This window comes from Microcaecilia unicolor, chromosome 1, assembly GCF_901765095.1.
Source record: "Microcaecilia unicolor chromosome 1, aMicUni1.1, whole genome shotgun sequence".
NCBI lineage: Eukaryota > Metazoa > Chordata > Amphibia > Gymnophiona > Siphonopidae > Microcaecilia > Microcaecilia unicolor.
In genome coordinates, this window is record NC_044031.1 from 382,297,517 (window position 1) to 382,316,254 (window position 18,738).

Here is an 18,738-nt window from a genome sequence, read left to right on the forward strand (position 1 = left end):
AAATATATCTTTCAGATGATCAAGACTGAATGTATTTATTTCTTGTGGGAGCACTGCTACCTGTGTATAATGGGATTTTTAAAAGAATCCTGCAATAGAGCCCAGAGAACGCTGCTTCGCCTCTGATCAGACAAAACCTAGGGAGCTAACCTGGGTTGTTTCCAAATCATAGCAGTGGCCTCCTTTTCAGTGCAGGGGACTTGAGAGGCACAGCTGGTGCAAGAGTAGTGGCCAACTTTCAGCCTTTACACATACCCCCTCACCCCAAATTAACTTTCAGACCACTAGCTTTCAACCTCCTCCAAGATTTGATCATTAAACTCAACAATCAGGGTCAATACACACAAATAAAAATGCAGGTTAACATACATACTGATGGTTCATGAGTTTGTGTGGCTGTCAGGATCTATTGTTTTGCTTTGATTGCAGCTGCTCTTTGCTGTTGACCCCAAAGCTGCTGCTCTAGGCAGCTGCCTAATCTTGCCTAATGGTTAGGCCAGCCCTGGGACAGGCAATAACACAGCTAGTGGTACCTGGAGTTGCAAATCCCGGCTGCGAAGCAAAGCCGTGCTCTTCTCCTCAGAAAGCTGAGCATAGCGCAGAGCCAGGGTGTAGTTTTCATCCTTCAGTCGCTGCAGCTCCAGGTTGTTCTGGTCCCGCTCATCCTGCAGCATCCGACAGTGCTGCTGGACCTGGAGTAGCTGCCGTACATGCTGCTCTAAGCGATCCTTTTCCAATGTCAGTGCCTGGTTCTGCACCAGAAGCTGCTGCCCCCATGCCAGACGCTCCTTCACCTGGATCCTCTGCTTCCGTACCTCCGCCATCAGAAACTGGGTCAGCCCCTCTGGTCCCTCCTCATCTGTGGGGTGAAAAAAGGGGGATGAACCATAATCACCGAGGCAAATAATTCTGCCACAGTTTTGTCAGCATCTTCTCAAGGCTTAGCCTCCTCAGCTATTTACTGCTGGGGTTCTAGAGAGCTCCATGTTGCTTCAACATCCTAGTTCAGGGCTTCTCAACCCAGTCCTCGAGGCACACCGTCCCATCGGGTTTTCAGGATATCAACAATGAATATGTACGAGACAGACTGACATGCACTTCCTCCTTGGTATGCAAATCTATCTCATGCATATTCATTGTGGATATCCAGAAAACCCAATGGGAAATGGTGTGCTCCAAGGACTGGGTTGAGAAAGCCTGACCTAGTCTAATCCTGCATTCAACCCCATTGCACTTATAGTCTTATAGATCTGCCTTTTCTTTTAACGTTATTAGAACTAAACCTCCACAGTGCCACAGTGCCATTCGTAAAACCTGGCATATAACAAGATGGCGTTGTCCATATGTTGGCCAGTACCATTATCTACTGGTGGGGCAGGGGTGACTGTAAAGATCAACCTTGAGTTCACTACCAAGCCACCTCCTCCTCTTCACCCTTCAATCCTCTCCCCCAACCAACCTACCCTGGCCTCTTTCTCCTCCTTTCCTGATATCACCGAGGAGGAAACTGCCCGCCTTCTTTCCTCCTCGAAATGCACCACTTGTTCCTCTGACCCCATCCCCACCAACTTACTTAACACCATCTCTCATACTGTCACCCCCTCCATCTGTCATATCCTCAACCTCTCTCTCTCCACTGCAACTGTCCCTGACACCTTCAAGCACGCCGTAGTCACACCTCTCCTCAAAAAACCATCACTTGACCCTACCTGTCCCTCCAACTACTGCCCCATCTCCCTCCTACCCTTCCTCTCCAAATTACTTGAGCGCGCCGTTCACAGCCGCTGCCTTGATTTTCTCTCCTCTCAGGCCATCCTTGATCCACTTCAATCCGGTTTTTGCCCTCTACACTCGACTGAAACAGCACTCTCTAAAGTCTGTAATGACCTGTTCCTTGCCAAATCCAGAGGCCACTTCTCCATCCTCATCCTCCTCGATCTATCTGCCGCTTTTGACACTGTCAATCATGATTTACTTCTTGCCACACTGTCCTCATCTGGGTTCCAGGGCTCTGTCCTCTCCTGGTTCTCCTCTTATCTCTCCCACTGCACCTTCAGAGTACACTCTCATGGATCTTCCTCCACCCCCATCCCGCTCTCTGTTGGAGTTCCCCAGGGATCTGTTCTTGGACCCCTTCTTTTTTCAATCTACACCTCTTCCCTGGGCTCACTGATCTCATCTCATGGTTTCCAGTATCATCTTTATGCTGATGACACCCAGCTGTATCTCTCCACACCAGACATCACCGTGGAGACCCAGGCCAAGGTATCGGCTTGCTTATCCGACATTGCTGCATAGATGTCCAACCACCACCTGAAACTGAACATGGCCAAGGCCGAGCTTATCGTCTTTCCACCAAAACCCACTTCTCCTCTTCCTCCACTCTCAATCTCATTTGATGACACCCTCATCCTCCCCGTCTCATCCGCCCGCAACCTCAGAGTCATCTTCGACTCCTCCCTCTCCTTCTCTGCGCATATCCTGCAGACAGCCAAGACCTGTCGCTTCTTCCTCTTTAACATCAGCAAAATTCGCCCTTTCCTCTCTGAGCACACCACCCGAACTCTCATCCACGCTCTCATTACCTCTCGCCTTGATTACTGCAACCTACTCCTCACTGGCCTCCCACTTAACCATCTATCCCCCCTTCAATCCGTTCAGAACTCTGCTGCACGTCTATATTCAGCCTGAACCGATATACTCATATCACCCCTCTCCTCAGGTCACTTCACTGGCTTCTGATCAAATACCGCATACAGTTCAAGCTTCTCCTTCTTACCTACAAATGCACTCAGTCTGCAGCCCCTCATTACATCTCTACCCTCATCTCCCCTTACGTTCCTGCCCGAAACCTCCGCTCACAGGACAAATCCCTCCTCTCAGTACCCTTCTCCACCACCGCCAACTCCAGGCTCCGCCCATTCTGCCTCACCTCACCCTATGCTTGGAATAAACTTCCTGAGCCCTTACGCCAAGCCCCCTCCCTACCCATCTTCAAATCCTTGCTCAAAGCCCACCTCTTCAGTGTTGCTTTCGGCACCTAACCTTTATACCTTTCAGGAAATCTAGACTGCCCCAATTTGACTGCCCCTACTTGACTGACTGTACATTTGTCCTTTAGATTGTAAGCTCTTTGAGCAGGGACTGTCCTTCTATGTTAAATTGTACAGCGCTGCGTAACCCTAGTAGTGCTTTAGAAATGTTAAGTAGTAGTAGTAATAGTAAATGAAAAGGCTGTTTTGGGTGATCATGAGAAAGTCCAGGAGAATTTTTTGTGTGGTGGGGTGCACTTTATTTTAAAATAAAATGAAACAAATTAAGAGATTCTGATGAGCTTTTTTGTTTTGTTTCCACTGAAAGCCCAGGCCTATTAGTTAGAAAAGGGGTGGGCAACCACAGTCCTCCAGGGCCACAACCCATTCGGGTTTTCAAGGTTGCCACAATGAATATGCATGAGATAAATTTGCATACGTGATCCCCCATTATGATGGGGATTACTAGAGAACATGGGAGGACTCTCCAAGAGTTACTGGGAGGAGGCAGTGAGCTCAGAGGGTGGACAAAGATCCAGCCGGAGGGGGTGTGTTTATGGGCAAAGTTGCAGAGGGAAATGTTTCTTAGTGATGAGTGATAGAAGGGGTGAAGTTTAGAGTCAATAAAAGTTGTTTCACTGAGCACATGGTCTTTGATTGCATCTACCCCCACCAAGGACCGTGAGGAGAGGGGGTATCCTGGATAGGCCAAATAACCTAAGGCTGAGTCAAGGGGGAGTTACTGTCAGTCAAAGGCAGTAACTGCAAGAGTGGAGTGCTCTGGGTGGGTAAAGGGGAACCCAGCCCAGGAGCAGGGAAGAGCCTGTTCAAGGCCAGAAGGTGCAGCTCATGGAAGTGCATCTCTGGAAGTGAGGACAGACAGGGAGGTCTGGTTCTGGAGGAGTTTGCGGGTGACAACCAATGCTACAAGCACAGCCTTGGATTATTTCTGCAAAAAAGGATGGGTAATGAACTAGAGGAGCTGTAAATATGAACATACTTTAAGACTGCTATAAATAATTGTTTATTAAGTGAAGGAGACTGTAACCAATAGTCTTGGATGGACAGAAAACCTCTTGAACCAAATGCTAGTTGTACCTAAAGATTTATGAAATTTGAATCAACTGCCTGTTGCAGAGTTCAGTAAAATTGTTTGGCATAAAATATAATCCTTGGTGTGGAGAATATTCTTGGAAGTGAGAATGAAATGCTTGCTCCTGGACTGGTCAAGAGTACTCAGATAAAGCCCAGCTTAACACCCTACAGCCTACTGGAGTGCGTCTGGTCCCGGCCTGCGCCTAAGCTTGTATAAGAAAGACTGTACTGTGTGTGGTTGAAAGATTTGTTTGGCGGCCCGAGTCAAGGAGTGTCCAACCCCGAGAGCTAGTCGGTGTGCTGGGAGTGAGACGCAGGTTACACTTACAATGGAAGCAGTACACGCAAATCAATCTCATGCATATCATTGGGTTGGGGCCCTGGAGGACCGTCATTGCCCGCCCCCGAGTTAAAAGAAGTTGTGATGCTAGCTGCATTCTACTCTCAGTAAAAGGCATGGAGAAGTAGCCTAGCGGTTAGAGTACTGAGCTTCATATCCAGAGAAACCTGGTTCACATCCCGCTGCTGTTTCTTGTGATCTTGGACAGGTTCACAGTTAGACTGTAAGCCCTCCAAGAACAGGGAAGGACTTGAATATAACTCATCTTGAGCTACTACTGAAAAAGGTGTGAGCAAAATCAAAATAATAAATTCATGTTGTTATCACTGCTCTGTTTTAACTACCTGAATATTTCCCAGTGTACCTATGATGCCAGTATAAGCTGTAACATGTCAGAATAAGCCAGAAACTCTTCAGCTTGCTTCTTCCCCCCCTCCCCCCCAAAAAAGAAAACAGCTTCATCTGTACCCAGAATCATAGAACAGCGCTGCATTGGCTTCCGTCCTGTCAGTCGGCTGAAATGCTGGGGATAGTAAAACTCCAGCGATTCCAACAGAGCCTCATAACCTCGCTTCCCTCGACCTCGCAGGATATCCATCAACCGACCTAAAAACAGAGACAGAGAGAGAGGCACAGAAATGATTGTACTAAAGGTCTTAGCCTCTCCAAACAAACAGCAGTCTTGTCAGGGTTGGAGGCATTAGTTTGACAGTTTCATTTGGGGGGGGGTGTGGCTTCACCTATTAGCATATTCATTTGCATATATGCATCTCATATATATTCAATATGGTTATTTTTTTAAAAAAACCTAATGAGAACGACAACACACACACGAGACTAAAATGCTAAATATGAAGCCAGCATATCAAAACAATTAAGGTATATATATAAATATTTTACCGAAATGAGCCAGCACCATAGGAAATTTCTACTACTACTACTATTTAACATTTCTAAAGCGCTACCAGGGTTGCGTAGCGTTGTACAATTAACAAAGAAGGACAGTCCCTGCTCAAAGGAGCTTACAATCTAAAGGACAAAAAGTGCAGTCAATCAAGATTGAGGCAGTCTAGATTTCCTGGATAGAGGTACAATGGTTAGGTGCCGAAAGCGACATTGAAGAGGTGGGCTTTGAGCAAGGATTTGAAGATGGGTAGGGAGGGTCTTGGTGTATGGGCTCAGGGAGTTTATTCCAAGCATAGGGTGAGGCGAGGCAGAAAGGGCGGAGCCTGGAGTTGGCGGTGGTGGAGAAGGGTACTGAGAGGGGGGATTTGTCCTGTGAGCGGAGGTTACGGGTAGGATTGTAAGGGGAGATGAGCGTAGAGAGGTAATGAGGGGCTGCAGATTGAGTGCATTTGTAGGTTAGTAGGAGAAGCTTGAACTGTATGCGGTACCTGATCGGAAGCCAGTGAAGTGACTTGAGGAGAGGGGTGATATGAGCATATCGGTCTCATTATGCTCCCTCTCACATTCACATGAATTAGCAAGTGGAGAGTGCAGTTCTCCCCTTCCCTAGGCCTGACACCCTTTTTCTCTTTCTCTCTCTCTCTTTACCAGCAACTCCCCGTACCATGCCATATGGATAGAAAAAAAATATCCCCCAAACAGGCAGCACTTTTTTCCTGTGGCCAATTCACAGGCAGCACGTTTTCTTCCCCCATCCCTTACATGCAACACTTTTTTTCTATCCCTCCTACCCCAGAGGCAGCACTCACACCCCCCTTCCCCCAGGCATAACTTTTTTCTCTTGGCCCCCTCCGCCGACAGCATTTACCCCCGGGGCAGCTCATGGCAGTCTGCTGCCTGAGGTGAGGGGTGAGGTAGCACCCCCAAAGGCATCTGAAATAGAGGACCCCCTGAAAACTATGATCAGGAAGGAGGGTGAGGATGTCCCCTCACTTGAAACACTAGTCAGGCAGTTGCCCCAGAAAAAAACATAGTAAATGACGGCAGGGTGGGGGCAGGGCTGAATTTTATTTTCTGTCCTCTTTTTTGTCTCCGCAAACATGGTAACCCTAACCAACAATGAGTGCAGTGCTGAACTAGAGCATTTAGCCACAGAATTCACCATACAAAATAAAATCTGATTCTGGTTTCATCTCAGTATTGGGGGGCAATGCTCCTCTTTGCATCCCAAGCTATGCCCATGGTTACAGGCGTGGTAGTAAGACTGTATGCTTGGAGATATGTCAATTGGATATGGTAGGGAGAGAGGCGCGTGAACTCTGACTGTGAAGTATAGGTAGGGCATGAGAGGAATGGCTGTGGAGGGAGGAATGGTGTTTGAGTGAGGAAGAGAGGGAGGAAGGAGGCCGGAGTGTGGCTTTTCCACTCTTGCCCACTTTACCTGTTTGCTGGGCTTTTGATGGGAACCTGAATGCATTGAGCACTTCCTCCTCATCCTGCTCATCAATGACTCGGCACTGCCGCAGGTATGGGGTCAGCTTGGCTGGGTTCAGTGAGCGTGTCAGCATGTGACGCACACCCTCAATCTTCTCCCACACTGTTTCTTCATCTTGCTTCTCAAAGACATCGCCCTCCATCTGCACAGGGTCATATACAGTCTCTACAGGACACGGCGGAGCAAGTCTTACAGCAACTGAAACACAAAATCACAAGAGAAGAAATTTTGAGACAAATCGTAATCAAAATCAACCAGTGAAAGGGTCCTGGTCAGGAGGGACTAGGCCATCCTTTGATGAATAAATACTTCTGGTTGCTATACTGGTGACAATCATTTGTTTCTTATTTTTTCTAGTTCCTCCTGACCAGAACCCTGTTTTTCACATGTGCCTATTTGAAACTTATTCTACAAAGATTCTATTTTGCTTTATAAAATGCCAGTGAAACTGTGAAAGCCTATTTTTCATGGCAAAGAACATTTAGAATCTTAATCCTAATAGGGGATATATATATAATAGGAGGTACCTAAAACATTAACAACAAACAGTACTCCTGTTCTATAAATTACAAAATCTTTATTAGTGAAAACAAACCAGTGCATTAAAAGCATTACCAAATAGTATCCCTGCAACTCACTCACACTGCCATCCACACCAGACTTATACCCTGATCACATATGTAAATCCCACACAGAACATTGAACAAAAACCCTAAATTGCAGTTTCTTCAGCCTCTGTGTATCACCAGAGCACAATCTCAAAAAAGATCAGTCAGTGAGCCCTAAAAAAACACAAGGGCACGCAAAACCCAGTTCTTAATAATCACAGCAGATATTGAACGTTACTGATCTTTGTATCCAACAAGATCTCAAGTGAAGAAAAAAAATCCACTGCAATATAAAGCCACTGTTCTTATCCCTGTGATAAAAAAAAAAAACCACAGGGAAACACTGGGAATACAGGGGAACTTTGGAGTACACCAACTATGTGGGTTTAATTTACCTATCCCTGGAAGCCTCCCACTGACCTGAAGCATTCTTTGGCTGCCTTTAATTTAAAGGTTTGACTGTGTGCAGGAGGATCACAGAAGATTTGTGTGACTCTGCAATTCCCAGTGTTTCCCTGTGGCATGTGCACTGCCAGGTTTTCAAATGTGTTTAGATCATCTGGTCCCAACAGCTTTGCTAATTTGAGCTTTTAAAAAGAAAAATCACTGCTCTAATCTCCCATCTCTGTGATTGGCCTGTTCATATATGATTTACCTTCAATCTAGCCTCCCATCTATTTATCCCAATTGGCTTTGTACTACCATCTTCTCCCATCTATATATCTCAACTGCACTTGCCCCCTCGGTTACCTATTACCCTTGAAAGTCAAGTGAAAAATACAACTAAGAAGATGTTCCATTCAATGTGGAAACTTAAAAGAGTAAAGCCTTTCTTCCCAAGGGCCATTTTTCGCAACCTGGTGCAGTCATTGGTGCTGAGCCACCTAGACTACTGCAACACAATCTATGCTGGCAGTAAAGAGTATATTATCAAAAAACTTCAAACAGCCCAGAATACTGCAGCCAGACTCATATTTGGTAAAACAAAATAGGAAAGTGCAAAACCACTAAGAGAAAAACTACACTGGCTCCTAATTAAAGAACGTATTGCGTTCAAGGTCTGCACACTAGATCATAAAATCAATCACGGAGATGCCCCGGCCTACATGGTAGACCTTGTTGACTTACCACCCAGAAATGCTAAAAGATCAACCCGGCCATTCCTTAATCTACACTTCCCCAGCTGCAAAGGGACTGAAATACAGACTAACTCATGCGTCCAGCTTTTCCTACATGAGCACGCAGTTGTGGAATGCATTGCCACTTAACTTAAAAACAAATTATGAGCTAATTAATTTTAGGAAATCTCTGAAGACCTATCTATTCAACAAGGCACACCACAACGAGTAATGATCTAATTATAACACAACACCACTGCAACTCACTCTGAATATTTTCTCGCTTTATCCATCTGCTTAATTCTACACTGTCATCCATGTACTCCATGTAACACCAATGTATCTTATACTCCGGAATGGCGAATGCCATATTGGAACATCGTAAGCTTAATTCTATATTGTCATCCATGTACTCCATGTATCACCAATTGTATCTTTTACTCTGGAATGGCAAATGCCATAACGGAATATCGTAAGCCACATTGAGCCTGCAAATAGGTGGGAAAATGTGGGATACAATAAATAAAAATAAATAAATTAAGATGTTCCAATGTATGTTATTTGAATATTCTTCCATGCTGTCTATTATGGTATCATTTGTATTGTACTGGAATTTGTCATATTTCTGTTTATGCTTTTTCAACAGTGCTGTTAAATGTTTTTCTGATACTGTATAATGTTAGACATCATTGATTGCATTTATGCTTACATTTGGCCATTTTACTATTGTTATGTTACAATCAAAGCAGTTTACAAAATCATCTACGGAGAAGCCCCGAGTTACATGACAGACTTGATCGACTTACCAATTAGAAATACATCTGAATCAACACAATCTTATCTAAATCTGCACTTCCCAAGCTGCAAAAGACTTAAATACAAAACAACTTACGCATCTAGTTTTTCCTACATAAGCACACAACTGTGGAACGCATTACCAAAAGCCTTGAAAACGACGTACGACCACCTAAACTTCCGGAAATCACTAAAAAACCAACCTGTTTAAAAAGGGATACCCTACTGATCCAACTTAAATGCCTAATCTCTGCAACACAACCAAACTAAAGCACATAATGGACATAACACATCTCTTCCGTTCTCCGATTCCCTAATGTGGCTGTGTCACATGAACTTGATCTTACCACAACATCACCCTGTATTTGTTCACACCAGAGCCTGCAAAGGCCTCTTCGGTACTATGTAAGCCACATTGAGCCTACAAATAGGTGGGAAATGTGGGATACAAATGTAACAAATAAATAAATAAAATAAATATACAGGTACTTATTTTGTACCTGGGGCAGAGTCACAAGGATTTGCAATGGGAACTGAACCCATTTCCCATGCTTCTCAGGCCACAGCACTAATCATTATGCTAAAGCTGTACCTGATGTACACTGCCTTGGATTAATCTCTTTATAAAAACAGTTAATAAATCTTAATTAATAAATAAATACATTTCTAGCTGGTCTTTTCCTATTTGGGGTATTCTAAGATCTACGAAGAAGGAATCTCTGTTCACCTCACTGAATGGTTCTTATCTAAGCCCCTATAATATTCCACAAATTACTTGGAAATGCTCTCTGGTATTGTATGAACTTTCCTTTCCTTATCGGATTGTTATTACTGGCTTCTGCCTCAAAGTTTTACCAACCTGGCTAACATTTGCCGTAATACAGAGCATATTTTACAAGTACACACCTACTTCCATTCACCTACTGCTAGCAGGAAAAGTGCTATCACTAAAGCCACATAAATAATTGCCAGTTCATTTCTGAGGATATAAATGGTTGCTAAGGAATATTCTTTACTCTCTTGTACATAACATAAGCATTTGAACTGATTCCCCTCATTCATGCATGCATACTCACAAAGACAGGCATATGGCAATAATCGGCCAAAGCTTTAATGAGTTGTTACAGTTTAAACCCAACTGGTCCCATTCCCCAGTAACAAAAACAATGAGAATTTTATGCCATTAACACTTCAACTATGCAAATATCAATTAGTCGGTATAGAATTAACTGTGAACACTTAGCCAAACACGCTGAACTAATCCTATACACATGGTCCTCGGTATCGTCAAGTCATGCTATTTTTATGGCTCATGACAGTATCATACATTAACCTCCCCCCCTACACACAAACACACCTTCTTTGATCACCTGTTGTCTTCTATACTTTATCACTCCCAGAGTAATCCTTCAATGGAAAATGGTCACTGAAACTTCGCTACAACTTCTAAGACCCTTCAAACCATCCTCCCAAACCCAAAAGATCACTACAGGCTCTATCCACCCCTATCATAATGTAACCAAATATGTGCAGCACCACGGGTGGGTGGGTGGGAGTGCCAGCAAAAAACTATCCACCTGCACAGGCTCCCTCAAAACCAAAAAATCCTTCCTAATCCCGCCAAAAAAGATCCTTCTCATAACAACGGTTCCTCTTTCTGATTGGTACTGAGTGGTTGGCAATGCAGCAATCAGAGCATACCTTACCTCCGTGCCCAACTACATTCCCTTTAGGTTTCCTCTGTCCCAGTCTTACCTCCAAAACCCTTCCCATCCCCCCCAGTACACCTCATTCAGGAAGATGAGGAAAGGGAAAGCCATCTCAGCTCTGTTAGGGCACCTTCTCTCTGAGAAGTTGTCATCTTAAGAGTAGAGAGATACACACTATGAAATAGAAATGGGTTGCGGATGGCACAGTATTTTCTGATGAATGTTAAGTGTTGATGGCTTTAAAACTTCTCTATCAGTGGGGGAAACCAAGATGGCTTAAGGACACCAGCTCACACGCTGAGGTCAAAAGTTGTAGTCTGAATTATTGTGAAACATAAGGGCTCTGTCAATAATGTTCTTCCTCCTGCCTGGTAGAGAGGCTGGTGCAGGTGACTATCGCCCACTATTCCAGAGGTTCAGGTGTGGAGCTGGGGGATGGAAAACGGAAGGATGTGATGTGTGATGAAGGCATTTTGGCACTAGGCGAGTGATATCTCACCAACTCTGAAAGAGCAGGTTCAATCTTCCAAGTCGGGAGTTCCAGCAAACCTGTTGGGTGTATATTGCACGGTGAACATGAAGACTGGTGCAGCTGGCAGGAAAAAAGACTCCTGGTACTTCAGCAGGTGCTTTACTTTCTACAGTGGCTGCTTAACTAGATTTGGTTAGTGTCTCAGATGGAATTGCTGAGATGATACTCTTGCTAGTGGCCATAAAAATATATCTATGTGGCTTACAAATCTATAAATTCAGTAAAAGAGAGAAAGAAAAGCAGAAAAAAATGGGGAAAATAGTAGGGAGATGGGAAAAACAGAACTACAATGACAGATATAACAGGGGGTGGGTATAGGCAGTGGCAGAGGGAAGGATACAGCATATGTATTAATTTACTAAGCTACAGGCTGACCTGCGGGTAATTTTATAGAAATGTAAAAGCATCTTCAAAAAGAAATATTTGTAAGATCTGTTTTAAATTTGATCAATGGTGCGTAGTTAACATGGGCTACCGTTAAGACGTGGTAACCACTAATTCGTGCTATGTTAGCATATATCCCGTTTTATGCAGTGATCTAGTTACTAATAAATGAGGTTAACAGTAAAATAACACATCTTAACGGTAGCCCATGTTGATATCTGTTAATTTAAGCTGTGACTGGGGGGAAGTAGTAGTGTAAACTCAGAGTCTCCCTAAGTGGTCCCTCCCCCACCCTTCGGGCTCAGGCCCACTCCAACACAGTGGCATCCAATAATTGGCTGGTGGGGTGCTCAAACCCCGTCAGCTGAAAAGTTTCCCTGCCAGCGCTCTCTGAGCAGCAGGGAGTTGGCAGTGTTCTAGCGGATGACACCAGCACTTCTGCGAATGCTCAGTTTATGTATTTAAACTGAGCAAGCATGACAGTGCTTGCTTCTGAGGGTGGAGCAGCCCGCCTGTTTCCATGCTTCTCAAACAGCAGGGGCAGGGCTCCGGTGGCAGCGGGGGAGGGAGTGCAAAAATGGCAGCAACAGTGGTAGTGGAAGAGAGGGGGACTGAGAGGAAATGCTTGCCCCTCCCCCCCATTCACCCCTACATCCTTGGGACTCCCTGTTTATATTCTAATTATTTATTTAATAAGGTTTTTTTTTTTTAAATACCATTCAACTGAATAAAATCATTCAAATTGGTTTATAGTATCAAAAAGACAAACAGTTAGAAGTAACGATTCAGATACTCAAGAGAAATCTTCCCCCAACCCCAGCCATATAGATCAACTATTTAAGACGAAGCAATCCATATAAAATACAATAAATATTAAAGATGGCAAAAATATTATCTCAACTTTGGAACTGATGACATGGGGTCAGTTATGGGATGTTTCACAGTTTATGCCATTTGCACATTTGGCTGGCAACTATCAGCTCCCTCTGCAGGACCAGTTTGCATACAATAATGTGATTCATTTCTTCTCTGGGTCTGCCTTTAGGTGGTGTCTCAAGTGGATGTGGGAAGAGTTCTTCGTGGAAGACCTGTGAAAAAACTTTGTGGGCACGAGAGGCAGGGCCGCCGAGAGACTGGGCCGGGCCCAAGACAAGACATCCCCCCCCCCCCCCCCTGAGGTCGCCACCGCTCCCCTCTGTCCGCCACCGGGCCGGGCCCCTGCACTATATGTAGATCCTTCAAGAGGTAGTGTCATGATTTAGGCTCTACACCTTTTCTAATGTTTTGGTGCCACCTCAGTAAGGCCAAAACACAATCTCTCCACTGCAAAACACTATACACAAACTTATGCAAAAACCCACTCATAACTATACCAAACCATAACAGCACTAACTCCAAGGTCAGGACGAGCTACAACCTTATACGTGGAAAGGCAGCGCTATAATTACACTGGGTTCTAAAACACCAGTACACAACTTAGTGAAACAAAAAAAAATCCAAAACGGGCTGCAAATTCTACACGCTAGCAGAATACTGCACCTTGATCACACATGAAAAATACATGGCAACAGATATGACACAAGGAACTAGAAATAAAAAAAAATATGAAGGCAAAATACTGAACTGGAAAGTTACCTCAAGAAGTCAAACTCAGCATGCAGCAATACTAGAAAAATTGAAACTTACATGCAAAATATCACAGATACACATATCCAAAAGCTGACATATTTCAATTAATAAATTCTGAATAAAATATTTTTTCTACCTTTGTTGTCTGATCATTTAGTTTTTCTATTCGTTTTGGTCTCAGCGTCTTCTGTTTTACCCCTCCCCCCCCCATTTTACTTTTCTTCATCCGTCGCCGGCAGCGCTGCCATTCATTCTCACAGGCAGCTCCGCTCCCCTCTGCCGTGTCCATCTGGCCCTACGTTATGTAAACAGGAAGTGCATCAGAGAGGGCCCCACATTTCACTCAGACCCGAAGTGCAATGTGGGGTGAGGTAAATTGTTCCAAAGGAAAGGGGAAAGAAAGAAAAACGCAGAGACATGAGTGGATCTGTAGTGTGCAAGTCTTGGTGGGGGGTGGGGGGAGGACCAGACAGTGAGTGTCCAGTGCTTGAAACGTCCAAATCCTGATTTTGCAAAGGCAGAATAGGGATGGCCATCACTGCAGTACGTCCAAATAGTAAGGGGGTCTGTACTGGGCGGGACTAAAGAGGGCCTGAAATCTAGACATCCAAGAGTGATTACTGAAGTGGAATGGCGTACCAAGGGGGGGGGCGGTGGTCCGCCCCAGGTGCACGCCGCTGGGGGGGTGCCGCGCGCCGGTCAGCTTCGTTCGTTTACATGCTCCCTCTGCCCCGGAACAGGAAGTAACCTGTTCCGGGGCAAAGGGAGCATGGAAACGAACGAAGCTGATCGGCGTGGCACCCCCCCAGCGGCATGCACCCGGGGGGGGGGGTTCTTTCGCCGGGGTGGGGGGATGTCCTTTCACCAGGGGGGGTAGCGCTGCACCGGGGGGGGCGCTGCACCCGATGGCGGAGCGCATCGGCGATCCGCCCAGGTGTCAGCCCCCCCTAGGAACGCCACTGCTGAAGTGGAAGAAAGAAGGATGTCCTTATTTTTTTTTTACTTTAATTATTTATTAGTTTCAAAATTTTTTTAACAAATAATACATTTGAAACAGAAAAGGTACCTTCGTCAATTTTACAAAGAAATCTCATTCCAATATTAACTTTATGACTAAGTACACTCCAGTCCACAACATCTAATCCAAGATTTACTACTAAGAGGGATTACAACTAAATAAAATAGGATGTCCTTATTTTGACCTGTTTCAGGAACATCCAGGTTACAGAAAAGTGCTCTAATTAAGCAGTTGTTAACTGAAGGGATTAAAAGCATAACATTTCTTTAACCCCCCCCCCCCCCTCCCCGTGGTTTCTGTCCCCCTTCCTTTCCTCTGAAAATGAAACAGGAAAGGAATACCAGGCTCTATGACACCTTCAGGTATTATAAGCATTATTAACAGAGAGGAAAGTAGGTTTTAGGAGTAGCAAGGTAGCTAGTGCAATGGACTGCAAATTAAGGAACCTAGGGGCCTTGTGTAAAAGTGTGAAAAAAATGTGGGGCCCATTTCTGACCCACTTTACGTAGTGTTACTACTAATATAAAGAGGTTTCTGGTTTAACCCTTTAGTGGCCAATGTTCCTGTAATAAGCCATATTTATATTTTATTTACTTAGATTTTTGCTCACACCTTTGTCAGTAGTAGCTTAAGGTGAATTACATTCAGGTACTCTGGATACTTCTTTGTCCCAGGAGGGCTCACAATCTAAGTTTTGTACCTGAGGCAATGGAAGATTAAGTGACTTGCCCAAGATCACAAGGAGCAGCAGTGGGACTTGAACCAACCACCTCTGGATTGCAAGACTGGTGCTCTAACCACTAGGCCACTCCTCCATTCCTAGTGCTCATGAGATTGTATGGCCATGACGGGTAAGACAGAAACTGAACTCCCATCCTGCTGAGGGACTCTAGGATGCCTGCAACCTAAGACAGCCTACAATCGGAGCACTAACCACGTTGAGCGTTTCCTCACTACGATGGGAACTGATTGATGGCAACATTGGACACTAAAGTGCTAACTGTGTTCCTCTGGTCCAGAGGCATGTAGAATAGGTTTACCATTTTGTGACTTTTTGTTTGGGGGGGGGGGGAAGGGTATGGTTGTTTTTAGCATAGAAAAGAAAATCCCTCAATCAAAGTTCACTACAATGCCATGTTGGCCTAATCTTTGTAAGGTTTTGGATGGCAGTACATTATTGTTTGCATCTTTTCTGTGTTACTATGTATAAACTGTTAATTTTTGACTGTATTCCTTGTTCTTCAATAAACATACCTTTTAAAATTTTTAAAAGAGCAAAAAACAAATACGGGACCGTCTCTCGGAAAAGGTGACTAGAGTATGCAAAATGTTGAGAATGGCCGATATTTCATGTCATTCATGTCCATAAGCAGCCTGCAAAAGTTATATATTTGAACTTCTGTAACTTATTTTTTTTCATATAAAAGGATGGGGTTTGGGCTGTTGTATTACAAATTATTTACTCTAGCAGAATTCATCAAAACGTAATTTTTGGTTTCTAGTACTTTAGTCACTTTTTCCCAGAGATGGTCACATATCTCAAAGCAAATTACAAAATTTCAACAGTCGGGAAAAGGAACTTTTCTATATTTTTCGGATGGACAATAAATTAATCTCATGTCTCATTACAAGAGGTAGCTCATTCCACTTTTCTAGGCCTGTAACACTAAAAGCTTTCAAGCACCAGCTTGCTCTCCTAAAACTGGCTAATCCAGGGACCACAAGTAAACTTCCTTGCTGAGACTACAGAGTAGAGTGACACAGGGGCAAAATTTGTTTCCATTCCATACCCGTGAGCTCTGTCCCCGTACCTACCCCATCTCAGTGAGCTCTGTTGGATCCTATCTGCACAAGCCTCAATCTGATTTTATATTTAAATCATTTTAATTAAAGTATAAAAAGAAACAATATTCTCTACAACTGTCATTTTATAAATCACAAACAAGGGTCAACAAAATACCTGTCTCCTCTCACAAATATCCTCAACACTATCAGGAAAACTGAGCAAGCCAAAGCACTACAGAATGCTACACAGAAAATTCATGCTAACAGATCGGCCATACACACACAGAACACAAATGCCAAATACATAATAGCTGACCAAAAACGATAAACATATTAACCTAAAACCACAAGAAGCCACACCACAGAAATAGAGAGATATGCATTTCCTCCTATAAGGTGCAAAATATAAAGATCACACATGCCAGAGAAGGTGTTAGGGGATGCAACTAGGACATCTGGCCCTTAGCTAGAGAGAGCCCTAAGCCTATCCCTATCCCCTCCACTTATGTCCAGCATCATTCCTGTGTCCCTATGCCCTGCCTCCACATCCAGCATCTCCCTTCTGCATTCCTATTCTCCCCAATGTCTAGCATCTTCCCTTTGTGTCCATATACCCCCTCCCATGTCTGGCATTGTCCCTCTGTGTCTCTTCCCCTCCCTTCTGATTATTTATTGTAGAGTCTATAAGAAGGCTATAAGGCCGTGGTATTAATAGTTTGGGCAGGTGAGGCAATAGGGTTTCTACTGATTTGAAAATAGGTAATTACTTTCACCCTTGTATATTCTCAGCCTGTTTTACAAAGCCTGAGTTATTAACGCCCTCAACAATTAAAAGGACACACTGGGATATAAGAAGATAATTTATTAGCATCTTACCAAAGGCAATACAGGCAATTAGGCATTCATATCTGGAACATGGTGGAACAGCACTTCGCGACACACAGCAGGTGCAGTCTGACTTCTCTCTTCTGCCCCCATACCCTAGCAGACTGCCTTTTTATACATTTCTTGTACCATTCATTCCTATGGACACTCACTTTCTCACTGGCCATCTTTCAGGCTTATTTTCGAAAGAGAAAGACGCCCATATTTCGACCCAAATCGAGAGATAGGCGCCTTTCTCTCATGGGCGCCCAAATTGGTATAATCGAAAGCCGATTTTGAGCACCTCCAACTGCAGTCTGTCGCGGGAACGAACAAAGTTGATGGGAGTGTGTCGGAGGCGTGGTGAAGCCGGGACTGGGGCATGTTTATCGGCCGAGGAGAGATGGGCGCGCTCAGACGATAATGGAAAAAAGAAGGGCGGCAGTAGCAAGAATTTGGGCCACTTTTTTTGGCCCCTTTTTTTCACAAACAAGTCCACAAAAAGTGCCCTAACTGCCCAGATGACCACCGGAGGGAATCGGGGATGACCTCCCCTGACTCCCCCAGTGGTCACTAACCCCTTCCCACCAAAAAGAAGAATTTTAAAAACTTTTTCCAGCCTGTATGCCAGCCTCAAATGTCATACCCAGCTCCATCACAGCAGTATGCAGGTCCTTGGAGCAGTTGTTAGTGGGTGCAGTGGACTTCAGGCAGGTGGACCCAGGCCCATCCCCCTCTACCTGTTACACTTGCTGGTAAATGGGAGCCCTCTAAACCGCCCCCAAAACCCACTGTACCCACATCTAGGTGCCCCCCTTCACCCATAAGTGCTATGGTAATGGTGTAGAGTTGTGGGGAGTGGGTTTTGGGGGGGATTTGGGGGGCTCAGCACCCAAGGTAAGGGAGCTATGGACTTGGGGAGTATTTAAATTTTTTTTTTACTTTTTACAAGTGCCCCCTAGGGTGCCCGGTTGGTGTCCTGGCATGTGAGGGGGACCAGTGCACTACGAATCCTGGCCCCTCCCATGACCAAATGCCTTGGAGTTGTTCATTTTTGAGCTGGGCAGCTTCGGTTTCCATTATCGCTGAAAACCGATACCGCCCAGCTCAAATCCGCCCAAATCCGATGCATTTGCCCGGCACCAACCGTATTATTGAAACAAAAGATGGATGCCCATCTTTTTCGAAAATACGGTCTGTCCCGCCCCTTCGCGGACCCGTCCTCGGAGATAGTCGCCCATGGAGATGGGCGTCCGCGTTCGATTATGCCCCTCTTTGTATCTTATCAGCCAGTACCTTCTAAAAGTCAACATCTTAGATTGTAATGATTCTACATGCTCCCAGGTTCATATTATCAGTTGATAGCATTGACTCTTACATCCTTCCAAGTTCCCTCCAGCCCCCCCCCCCCCCGGATGTTCTAGCCCT

General features: G+C 44.7%; 1 protein-coding gene across 3 annotated transcripts in view; it reads right to left on the bottom strand.

The window, feature by feature from the left end:
- Positions 1 to 18,738, bottom strand: part of CARD10 (caspase recruitment domain family member 10) — a 188,378-nt gene that overhangs the window by 158,665 nt on the left and 10,975 nt on the right. For all 3 annotated transcript variants that reach the window (XM_030210306.1, XM_030210298.1, XM_030210314.1), the window contains exons 2-4: positions 6,815 to 7,066; positions 4,936 to 5,073; positions 534 to 859 (exon numbers count right to left, since the gene is read on the bottom strand). In XM_030210306.1, the coding sequence (XP_030066166.1) occupies positions 534 to 859; positions 4,936 to 5,073; positions 6,815 to 7,066 (716 nt within the window). The remainder of the gene's footprint in view (positions 1 to 533; positions 860 to 4,935; positions 5,074 to 6,814; positions 7,067 to 18,738) is intronic.